Below are 12,542 nucleotides of genomic sequence, written 5' to 3'. Positions count from 1 at the left end.
TAAATTTGAAAAACTATCTTTATATTTTGTACAGCAGAGGGAGGGATGCATCACTACTTCACATTCCCCAGCTTGCATTATATGCAGAGTCTGGCTTCTTGGGTTAATTAAATTTTAGTGTAGATATTTCTATTTTTAGTTTGTGGTTATTTATTCTGTACTTGATGAGTTTGTGTTCTACATGTGTGAAAGAGACCAGGTTCATAGGTGGGCTGTTATGGTTTTGTAAGTTTTCCATATAGGTCATGAGTGGGGTTTTTTTTTTTTTTTTTGCAGGGTTTTGTGTTATTTTGTAAAGTGTCTGATCTGTTTTGAAAATTAAAAATTCTTAGGACTAGTGCTCTCCACATCCAGTAGAGTCACTGCACAAACAAAAACCCATCTGCTTTAAACAGTATCTAGCGGTGGAAGGAGCTTGTGCTGTTCTTGAGGTGATATTCAAATTTGAATATTTTTCATATGGTGAGTTGTAAGGGGAATAGCATCATTGTTGGAGAACATAGAATATGTAATACCGAACTGCAGCATCAAGGTTTATATTGAAATTCTGACTAGTTCTGTAGAGAATCCAAACTCCATGTCCACACAGAAGAATTTGTTGAATGACGGTTTTACTGGGTAGTTGAAACTGGCTGGAGGGGAGAAGTTTTCTTTTATGCATAGAAGTCTGTGAGGAAAAGGGGGTTATGATGTGCAAAAATGCCACTTTGAATTGCCCGCTCCCAAATAGCTAGCTTTGCCTCCTTTTTGCCAGGCCAAATATTTCTGCTTAGAGATACCACTGCCTGTCACGACCCCTCCCCTCCCCCCCACGTTGTACCTTTCTTTTTCCTGTGTGACTTTTGTGGCACCCTCTTGCTGCTCATGAATACATTCTTCTATTCCTCATTGCTGTCTTACTAAGATTACAATAGTAGTTGGCGATTAAATAATTCTGTTTAAATACATAAACCTCTGACACGTCATTTGAAACCTTAACATCCAGAGCGGGTCAGGCAGGAGGGCCCTATGAAACTGGTCTGCATAGAGCCCCGCAATTGCAAAGACTGGCCCTGGTTGCAATATACCCACATACTCCTAAAATACGCGTGTACACACATAGGTGTGATTTTATACTTTGGCATTTGGGATAATTCTAGGAGTCTGTTTTATAAAGGCGCAAGGGTGGGAATTCTGCATAGAAGCTCTGTTTTAAAATTACCTTTCATGAAAGTTAACCTGCTTCATTGTTCAAGGATAAGGCAGACAGATGAGAACAGTTTTGATTTGGGGGCCCCTTTTTTTGGTGTGCTGCTCACTTCCCCACAGATGATATGCATCCCTCACCTAGTGCCACTTCCCAGCCCTACATGCTTTGGTGCTGTCATTTAGCACAGGAATACAACAGCATTGTGCAACTCATGTGGATGGATGTTCTGAACAAAGAAATCATCAGAAGATCTTGATGAACTGGGATTGTCAATTTCTGTTTTTCTAACTTTCTCTTGTTTTTTTTTTCCAGTCAAACAGAGTGCCGGTGGTGCAGCCATCCCACGCAGTTCACCCCCTCACACCACTCATCACGTATAGCGATGAACACTTTGCACCAGGGTCGCACCCCTCTCATATCCCATCTGACATGTGCACGAAGCAAGGTAAGGGTTCATCTTTCAAGTTACAGCTTGTGTCTGCATTGAGTGCTCTGTGCAGGGCACGTGCCAGAAAGGACCCAGTGTGATGAGTTATCTGATGAATAAGTGGTCCAAAGATGGGAGGTCTTGGTGGATGCTGTATGATATGAATGTGGGTAATCAGACAGATTTTTAGAGGAGCCAGTACTTTAATTGCCAAAATTTCCCAAGGTGCAAGCACTGAGTGACAACCTTGGTTAACTAGGCTGTGTGCTACCAAAATAGATTAGATGATAGTGTAGTTATTTATACATAGTAAATGAATGATGGCATGTAAAGACCAGCTTGGTCCATCTGGTCTGCTCAGAAAGATGGCCAGGGTTGCACCTGTCGCGCCATGCTGCTTATCTCCTCTGTGCTTGTGCGCTCTCTTTCTCTTTTTTTTATTTGTGTGAATCATTTGTTTTACTTTGACTGGAACTAGGAGTAGCCTAGTGGTTAGTGCAGTGGACTTTGATCCTGGGGAACTGAGTTCAATTCCCACTGCAGCTCCTTGTGACTCTGGGCAAGTCACTTAACCCTCCGCTGCCCCTGGTACAAAATAAGTACCTGAATATATGTAAACTGCTTTGAATGTAGTTGCAAAAACCTCAGAAAGGCAGAATATCAAGTCCCATTTCCCTTTCCCTATACCAGTGGTTCTCAAATTTTCTTCTGTTGTGACACATCTGATACATTGGGGGGCCTTGGGGGACTGGGCCCCTCCAATTTTGGGTTCGGGCCCCCAAGGTCTGCTGGTTTGGCTGATGGTGATTCCCAGTCCCCGGCAGCAGAAGCTTTCCTGCATCGATATTGGCACCACAGTGCCTGTCCTGCTTTCCCTGTCTCCAGTGTGCATGCTCAGTTTTAGTGAAATTGAGCATGCGTGAGCTTCGCGCAAGCCCGATTTTGCTAAAACAGAGTATGCACATCGGGGCGTCGTCGAATATCGCTGCAGGAAGGATTCTGCTGGTGGGGCTATTATTCCATCTGTTTCATAGTTCCCAAGAAGAGTGACCTCAAGGGAGTCAACAGGGCTTTGAAGGTGAGGCATTTCCATATGGAGACCTTGCACTTGGTCATTGTGGCTGTTCAGCCAGGGGAATTCTTGATTTCCCTGGATCTCAAGGAGGCGTATTTACACATCCCGATCTGGCCGCCCCATCAGTGCTATCTTCGGTTTATTGTCCTTGGGAAGCACTATCAATTTCAGGCCATGCTGTTTGGCCTGGCGACCCTGCCACAGACCTTCTTTGAGGTCATGGTGGTGGAGGCATTTCTGTGCAAGGAGGGTGTTCGAATCCACCTCTGTCTGGACAACTGGCTCATCCGAGCTTCGTCTTGGGCAGAGAGTGTGCAGGCCATGGACAGAGTGGTTGGGCTTCTCCAGACTTTGAGGGTGGGTGGTCAATTGCGATAACAGCCAGTTGACTCCCTCTCAGATCCTCAAATGTCTTGGAGTGATTCTCAACACCCACTGGGGGTAGGTGTTTCTTCCGGACACATGCAAGCTCAAGCTCCGGTCACAGGTGACAGGGCTTCTTTGGCCTCAAGCTCCAGTCACAGGTGACGGGACTTCTTTGGCTCCCAGCCCCCTGGGCATGGGATTACATACAGGTCTTGGGATCTATGGCGGCTACATTGGATATCCTTCCTTGAGCACAGAGCCACATATGTCCTCTTCAGCTGTCATTGCTCAGCCGGTCCTTTTCCGAGGACTATCACAGCTGTCTTCCTTGGACGGCGCAGGCCAGGCTGAACGTTCGTTGGTGGCTCAGTCCCTCCAACTCGGTGTGGGGTGTCTTCTTGGCATCGCTGAGCTGGGTAGTGCTGATGATGGATGCCAGTCTCTCCAGTTGGGGAGCTCATTGCCTTGCTAGAATGGTGCAGGGGCTGTGGTCCCGTGTAGAGGCATCGTGGTGCATAAACCGCTTGGAACTGGGGGAGGTACGGAATGCCCTCCACTCCTTCCTCGTCATTTTGCAAGGAAAGGAGGTTTACATCCTTTCCAACAAAGCTATGGCAGTGGCTTACATCAAAAGGCAAGGTGGCACAAAGAGTGCATCCTTGGCAAGGAAGGCCACACTTCTCTTACAGTGGGCGAAGGACCTTCTGGCTCTGCTATCTGCCACACACATTGTGGGCAATCTCAATGTCCAGGTGAACTTTCTCAGTCATCACCTCTTCAATCTGGTGGACTGGGAGGTGATGACTGAGAAAGTTCACCTGGACATTGAGATCGCCCACAATGTGTGTGGCAGATAGCAGAGCCAGAAGGTCCTCCGCCCACTGACAGAGAAAATAGATCTCATAGTGACCAAAGCCAGTGCCAAGGTGTCCCGGTTCTTCAGCAGAAGGAAGAACATGGAGGCAAACACTCTGGATGTACTGCCGCAGCCATGGACAGCAAGCGAGCTCCTGTATGCCTTTTCATCATGCCCATTGTAGGGAAACTCCTGGGGCGAAGTGCCCACCATCCAGGTCCATGGTTCCAGACCGGCCCCATCGGCCATGGTATGGCGGACCTGGTTCATCTACAGGTTGAAATTCCCCTTCCACTCCTGAGCGGGTGGGGGCTGCTGTTGCAGGATCTTATGGCCTGGCTATTAAGCGGTAGAGATTGGGGAAGAGGGGCTACCTGGAGCCCATGATTGTGATTCTTCTCCATGCTCAGAAGAAATTGACTTCCGGAGCTTATGCCTGGCTCTGGCGGATCTTCGAGTCCTGGTACTCTGAAAGGGAGGTAGTGTCATCTTCAGCCTCATTGGTGATCATTTTGTCATTTTTGCAAGACAGACTGTCCAAGGGATTGTCTCAAAATAAATAGTGGATATTGCTAAGTTGTAGATAAATATATACATCACAAAAGTATTAATCTCAAAGAAATGGAGGAAAAAAGACCTCAAGAAAGTCTATAGTGCCATTATTTCTTCTAAACAAAGCATCCAGTTTGGCTACATTTCATCATTGGCCAAAACCTCCAAATCTCCAACTTTTTTCGTAGATTTTCATATATGTGATAGTGAAACTGCACGCTTATCTTGCATTTTCAACCAAGCGGGGTCTCGTTTTGCTGACACGTTTTCAAGGAAATAAATGTGCATATTTCCTGGAAAACAAAATTAATATCAGCAACTTCTCTTGACACAACTGTCTTTATTAACATTCAGTAAAGTGCGTTAAGGAGATACTGTGACAGAATAGTGTGTTTTAAGTCTGTAAACTGCCTAAATTAATTCTTAAGTGCATTTCTCTAGTTTGGCCAGCAGGTGGTTCATGTTTTATGTTAAAGCTGTTATAGAAAAGTGAATGCTCTCTTCTAGATTCACTCAGTGAAGAAGTAACTTGTTGACTGGGCTCTGATTGGCCCAGGAGCTCTTTTTTTTTTTTGTTTTGTTTTGGACTTTACCAGCTTTTTTCCCAGTTTCGGCCCAGGAGGAGAGAGAGAACTCTTTGCTGAAGGCCTGTAAAAAACAGTTATATTTGATAACTGGTGAGCAGCTATCCACCTTATAATTGAAAGAGAAAAACGCCTAGATTTCGACCCAAATCGGGAGATAGACGTTTATCTCACAAAAACCAATAAATCGGTATAATGGAAAGCCGATTTTGGACGTTTTCAACTGCACTCCATCGCGGAAGTGTACAAAGTTGACAGGGGCGTGTCGGAGTCGTGGCGAAGGTGGAACTGGGGCGTGGTTATCGGCCGAGGAGAGATGGGCGCCTTTCGCCGATAATTGAAAAAAAGTATGCGTTTGTAGCTAGAATTTAGGGCACTTTTCCTGGACCCTGTTTTTTCACGAATAAGGCCCCAAAAAGTGCCCTAAATGACCAGATTACCACCAGAGGGAATCGGGGATGACCTCCCCTGACTCCCCCAGTGGTCACTAACCCCCTCCCACCACAAAAAATGATGTTTCACAACTTTTTGTTTTCACCCTCAAATGTCATACCCACCTCCCTGGCAGCAGTATGCAGGTCCCTGGAGCAGTTGTTAGGGGGTACAGTGAACTTCAGGCAGGTGGACCCAGGCCCATCCCCCCCTACCTGTTACAATTGTGCTGCTTAATGCTTAGTTGTCCAATCCCCCCCAAACCCACTGTACCCACATGTAGGTGCCCCCCTTCACCCCTTAGGGCTATAGTAATGGTGTAGACTTGTGGGCAGTGGGTTTTGAGGGGGATTTGGGGGGCTCCTCACACAAGAGAAGGGTGCTATGCACCTGGGAGCTCTTTAACCTTTTTTTTTGTTTTTGTAAAAGTGCCCCCTAGGGTGCCCGGTTGGTGTCGTGGCATGTGAGGGGGACCAGTGCACTACGACTCCTGGCCCCTCCCACAAACAAATGCCTTGGATTTATTCGTTTTTGAGCTGGGCGCTTTCATTTTCCATTATCACTGAAAAACAAAAACGCCCAGCTCACAAATCGTCGAATAAAACATGGACGTCTATTTTTTTCGAAAATACGGTTCGGTCCGCCCCTTCACGGACCCGTTCTCGGAGATAAACACCCATGGAGATAGACGTTTTCATTCAATTATGCCCCTCTATATGTCCTAATCTCCCTAGGTACTTTCTAGAAAGTAAACAAATGTTTAGTTAGTGTCATAATTGATACATATTTCAGTTACATGTTATTGCTTGATTGCACATTTTTTTGTTTGTTCAATATATTTTTTTAGACAATAAACAATTGATTATTGCCTCTACCTGTCTGGACTGATAAAGAATCCTGGTGGTTTGTGTGTTGGGTCTGAGAGTGCTTTCTGGGAACTGTGGAACCACTGGGAGTGTGGCCTCCAGTAACTTAGAAATCACTGGGGACAATTTGAGAGCGGGAGACTCGCCCAGAGTCAGTCATGACTGTAAAAAGATGTTCTATTCTACCTGTGCTGCACTGCCTCCCATCCCCCCTCTGTCTTTTCTGTATGTGGTTGTTGGTCTCTGCTAGTAGCCACATGCAGGAATGCAGACATCCCTGGCTTTCTTTACTATGGCAGCCCAGTATCTGGAATACACATCTTTTCTTCAGTTACAAGATGGTCAAGGTCAAATGTACCAATAGGGTGTTGGCAGGACACCTATGCTACCTTCGATTGGTGTAGGAGGAGGGAGAGGTGACGACATCACTTTTTCTATAAGAATACCTGCACACAAAGAAATCTTCAGAATTAGCCATATTTTGCATGAGACTTTTCTCTGTCCTGATTCAGGGCATCATTGCTAATTGGCTATTTCTCCAGGAAATATATTTTCCCTTCTTTGTTTCTGCATTGCTCCGGGTAAGAACTATTTCTTTATAACAGAGAACTATTCTCTCTTTTCTCTTTATATTTTATTTCACTTCAGGACTGATATATTTCCTGCTAGTGATCCCTCCCTCTCTCTCTAAGAAAGCATGGTCTCAGGAAACATGCTGTGATCTCTCTCTCTCTCCCTCTCTCTCTAAGAAAGCCTGGTCTCAGGAAACACCTGTGATCTCTCTGTTTCTCTCTCTCTCTCTCCATACTTCCAGATAACATGTGCTGATCTCTATCTCTCTCATTTTCTTTATCCTCCTTACAATTGTTCCTTATCAAATTAGTCTGATTGCTTATTATTATTACCTAAGCTATTGATATTAGATTGTGTACATGTGATGATATTTTTCTAACTGAGATTCTGTACATGTGATATTTTCCCAAGACTTTCAAACTGATATCTGAAGTTGTGCTGGTAAGAATAAAAACCACTTCTAACTCTCTGACTCCTTTAAACTTATTCTATGATATTTTTCTTTATTTTGGTACAAAGTGAATAGCATAAACGCAGCCAGTACATGACCCAGTCGGTGGGAGAAGGGTGCTAATGTAGAGCACAAGCAGCAGGTGCAGGCGGACCTGAGCTGTGCTGGGGATAGACCCTCTAAGTGGCCATGGGGTAACCCCAGGCAGGTGGGGTTCCAAACTCAGTACTATCTCTGTCGGGCATCTTAATTATACTGGGTCCGCTTCTTCTAATAGCTCTCTTCTCAATTTAAAATGGCGCTTGCTCTACTTAAAGACACTGTCAAAATGCTAGCCAATCAACTTTTTCTCTGTCCAAACTATGGATAACAATGGAGCCCAAAATTATGGAGACTCATAACCATTCTAACATGGAGTTCAAACCGGAAGGTTCTAAAGACTTCAAGCAATATATCCATTTTTGTTCGTGCCGTAATAAAATCTGTGCTCTGTCTCCTCCATGAATGTTTTCTCCAACTTAATCGCAAAGCAAAAAAACTGCAAAAAAAGTATGTTTTGTGGCCTCACAATGCACTGCCAATGGAGCTCCCCATTTCATCCGTGCTAAACAGGATGTATTTTCCAACAATTGGGTATGCAGCTGTCTGTTGGTTTTTCCCTACATATAACTCATTGCAGGGACACTGCAATATGTAAAATCACGAAAGTAAATGTACAATCTGTTTTACTTCAAATGTCATAGATCTTCCCATCCACAAATTCAGTACATTGTTTGGTCATTGCACTTGTACTACATCCGCTACACTTAAAATGGCCTATAGTGTTTTCAAGGTCAATTTCCTTAAGTACAGAAAGAACAGCAGGACTTAGTAATTCCTTTAAATTATGCCCTCTGGAGAAAGCAATATGTGAATGGTGATTCTGAAACGATGAATGTTTCTCATTATATCCCAATTCTTCTGGATAATCTTAGCCACCTCTTCCCCTCCCCTCTTAAATTTTATTACAAACATCTCTAGCTGTTCATCTCCATCCTGTAATGCATTCCTCTCTGTTAACAACAGGTCCCTGTTGTTATATCTTGCACGGGTATATGCCTTCATAATTATTCTAGATGGATATCCCCGTTATAAACAAGTTTTCAGCTAAAACACTCATGTTCAAGGGATTGGCCTTGGGAACCCTGAAGGTGCGGGTGGTGGCACTGGCCTGTTTCAGAGGGCACATGCAGGAGTCTTCCCTAGCATCCCATCCGGATGTGGTTCAGTTCCTCTGCAGCGTGAACTATCTCAATCCTCCCAGGCACCCATTTTGTCCAGAGTGGCAGCTGAATGTGGTCTTGCAGGCCTTTCAGCGACTTCCATTTGAGCTATTGGGTCTGTCTCTCAAGGATCTCATGCTGAAGATGGTGTTTTTGGTTGCCATGGTGTTGGCTCGGCGAGTATTGGAGTTGCAGGTTCTGTCCTGTAAGGACTCCTTCCTCCATTTTTCAGAGGTAGGGGTGGTCCTTCGACCAATGCCTTCCTTTCTGCCGAAAGTCGTTTCTGGGTTCCATTTGAATCAACTGATCACCCTTCCATCTTTTCGTTATGAGGACTATCTGCAGGATTATTGTGGTCTGCACTGTTTGGACATTTGTAGGGTTTTGCTGTGGTACCTGGAGTTCACCAATGACTTCCGTTGTTTTGATCATCTGTTCGTGCTGTTTGCCGGGCACAAAATGAGAGACATGGTGTCTAAAGATACTATAGCCTGCTGACTCAAGGAAGCCATTTCGGCAGTTTATATTATGGCGGGGAAGTTTCCACTACTCAGACTGAAAGCGCATTCTACTAGGGCGCAGGTTACTTCAGTTGCAGAGGCGCAGGTCATCTTTGTTGATGAGATCTGTTGGTCTCCCACATGGTCCTCTGTTCACACGTTTATGAAGCACTATCGGCTCGATGTGTGGATGAGGCAGGATGCAGCTTTTGGGGCGTCCGAGCTGTTGGTGGGGATTGCTGGTTTCTACCCTACTTGAGGACTGCTTTGTTACATTCCACAAGTCTCTGGATTGATCTGTGGGACACTGTGGAAGGTAAAATTAGGGCTTACCTGATAATTTTGTTTCCATTAGTCCCAACAGATCAATCCAGAGGCCCGTCCTACTTTGCATTCTTTCTGTGTCTCTTAGGAGATATATGTCTGATCTTTTGGCTGAAGGGTCTTGTGAAGAAACTGATTACCTCATGGGAAGATTTGGGAGAATGGGAAGAGGAGTTGAATAATGAGGAGAGATTGGCCTGGTCAAGATCTTGGTTGGACTGTTTTCATGTTCTGTGCGACTTGTATTTTTGGAGGCAAGGGATTTCTCTCTTCTCTGTTTGTTGAGTTCACTGCTTGGGTATCGATCATACTGGAAGTGAGGCTGCTGCATAGGATCCTATATGGCAGAGCTCTGGTGTTCTCTCTATCTCTACCTGCTAGTACCGTGTTTCCCTGAAAATAGGACATCCCCCGAAAATAAGACCTAGTAGAGGTCTTGCTGCAATGGTAAAATATAAGGCCTCCCCCAAAAGTAAGACCTAGCAAAGTTTTTTTCTTTTAAAGCAGGGCCGCCGAGAGCCAGACAAGGCCGCCGCCCCCCCCCCACCCGAGGTCGCCGGGCCCACCCCCTTCACCCGCCCTCCGTTGCTCCCGGAAGTTGGAACTAACCTTAAACGCCTCCTTTCACCAAGTTCGCACTCGCAGCAACAGGGCAGGCCACTCCTTCCTTCAGTGTCCCGCCTTCACCTGACGTAACGGAACATCTGCGAGGGCGGGGCACGGAAGGAAGGAGAGGTCTGCCCTGCTCCTGCTGCTGCTTGCTGCGAGTGTGAACTTGGTGAAAGGAGGCGTTTACGGTTAGTTCCAACTTCCAGGAGCGACGGAGGGCGGGTGGAGGGGGGGCCCGGCGACCTCGGGTGGGGGGGGTGGGGGGGCGACTCCGATGCTTCCCCGAAAAATAAGGCATCCCCTGAAAATAAGACCTAGCGCGTCTTGGGGAGCAAAAATTAATATAAGACAGTGTCTTATTTTCGGGGAAACACGGTAGACAGACATAACCTACAAGTCTCTTGATTGATCTGTTAGGATTAGAAAGAAAGTTATCGGGTAAGCCCTAATTTTACCTTCTGGTCCCTCTTCCTTTTGATTCATTTAGGGGGTTATTTACTGACAGCACCCATTAACACAGTTAACATACATTATTTACTGCTGAGTTTATGGTATAAAATGGACCCTGTGACAAATGGTGCAAATTAACAGTTTGTTTGCATTAATAGTGAATGATCCTGTTCGATAGCAGGTTGTTTTCTTTGGGGATTTTCTTTTCAGTTTTCATTCATCTGATCCTCTCATCTTGCTTCTTCCACGAAAGCTCTTTATAACCTTGAGCAGATCACTGTATCTCCTCTTACCCCCACATATTAACTATGATTATTGTTTTTAAAAAAGTATCTACTGTTGTATTTTTTATTTTGCATTACGTAATTTTTTATAGTGTATGTTTGTTTAATGCATATATTTTGCTTCATTGTAAACCACATTAGGTGGTCCTTTGTTTTGCCAAAAAGGCAGTATACAAATACCAGATTAGATTAGATTATTCATTAAGGTTATGGTGGCATCTTCTGCCACACAACTCCACTGTATAGTCACATAATTTTAAGTGGATAACTGATGCGTTTTAAAGTTATGCTTTAGACATTGTGTGTGCGATGAAAAATACAGTGCATAAAGTCTAACTATTTAGTTTGATTGTTTTTGGTTTTTGTTTCCTTTCACGGCAGGTATGTCTAGACATCCTCCCGCACCAGACATGCCGACCTTTTACCCTCTTTCTCCAGGTGGGGTGGGACAGATCACCCCTCCCCTTGGCTGGTAAGACTCCTCCTATAACTGTTTCGATATCTCGTTTGTTATGTGTGAATCTCAGAATGCTGACATTATGGGAAGGAATCCTAGCCACTAAGAACGTGTAATTATGTACTGGTGCTCTTCATTGTGGTGTCACGCTTTTAGTCTCTTTATCAAACAAAGAAGCTGTCCAACAAATAACATTGTAATGTCAAACGCAAATGTAACAATTTGTTCCAGATCATTATTCAAATATACAACTATGAACTAACACCAAACATCCCCCAATGCAACGTTCCAGTCCCTCACTCCCTTTCCTAACCCCACCACCACCAACACCACCATCCCCTGGCTTAGGTGTCTTTTCTTCTTGGTACTTGATTGCATAGTAGACAAGTTCACTGTCACTGCACAATCCACCACGTTCCAAAGGAATTTAATGGGAAAAAACCACTGCTTTTTAGATTAAATAATTGAAGAAATTGCTCATTTTTGGAAAAGAAGTGAAGTGTTAAAAACAGGATTCTTTTTCAGCTGTGATAGCACGATAGGGACCAAGATAAGGAGGAGCTAAAGATGTTTGTGCATGAGTTATGCAGAATTCTTACACTGGTCCTATACCAGGTATCAGAGAATCCCCTTAAAAGGAAATGCATGAAAATTATTATTCTGTGTCTGTTATTATATTGGTGACTGCTCTTATTTTGTGTTAATCATATAAACAAGGGCTTACTAAACCAGCCCAGGGAACCCCACGGCAAGTCAGGTTTTAAAGCAATCTGCAGTAAATTTGCATTAGGAAGTTTATAAACTGGAGGCTCAGTATATATACATTTATCTCATGCATATTCATTGTGGATATCCAGAAAATCCAACTGGCCGAGATCCTCAGATAGTTTTGTGGGAATTCTGTGCCACTGCACAGTGCAGAATTTGCAGACGTCCCCCTCCTATGCAGCCTTCTGCACTTGCCACATTCTGTACAGGAATTGGTAGGAATGGCAGTGCCAGCAGGAGCAATTTGTCCGGGCTCCCTCTTCTCCCTCCTTCCCATGGCACACACTGCAAACTTGTCTTCCCCCCTCACACACCCCTCCCTTGCTGCTGATCTGCACAACAGGAGGAGCCACATCCTGCTCCTTCATTGCCGAAGCCTGACTGCTGGCTTTGAACTATGGGGACTGTATGGACCTGTGCAGTTCAAACCAGCATTCAGAGCCAGGGCTTTAGAAGTAGAGGAAGATGTCTAATGTGCAGCTGTTCCTTCTTTTGTGACAGTCTATATTAGGGGAAC

At 44.8% G+C, this 12,542-nt stretch overlaps 1 protein-coding gene across 3 annotated transcripts in view; it reads left to right on the top strand.

Moving 5' to 3' along the window:
- LEF1 (lymphoid enhancer binding factor 1) overlaps positions 1 to 12,542 on the top strand; it is a 248,260-nt gene that overhangs the window by 144,253 nt on the left and 91,465 nt on the right. For all 3 annotated transcript variants that reach the window (XM_030190796.1, XM_030190798.1, XM_030190797.1), the window contains exons 4-5: positions 1,502 to 1,634; positions 11,182 to 11,272. In XM_030190796.1, coding sequence (XP_030046656.1) covers positions 1,502 to 1,634; positions 11,182 to 11,272 — 224 coding nt within the window. The remainder of the gene's footprint in view (positions 1 to 1,501; positions 1,635 to 11,181; positions 11,273 to 12,542) is intronic.

Source organism: Microcaecilia unicolor, chromosome 2 (assembly GCF_901765095.1).
Source record: "Microcaecilia unicolor chromosome 2, aMicUni1.1, whole genome shotgun sequence".
Taxonomy (NCBI): Eukaryota; Metazoa; Chordata; class Amphibia; order Gymnophiona; family Siphonopidae; genus Microcaecilia; species Microcaecilia unicolor.
The sequence above is the reverse complement of the archived record's forward strand: the minus strand, read 5'-3'. Positions and strand labels throughout refer to the sequence as shown.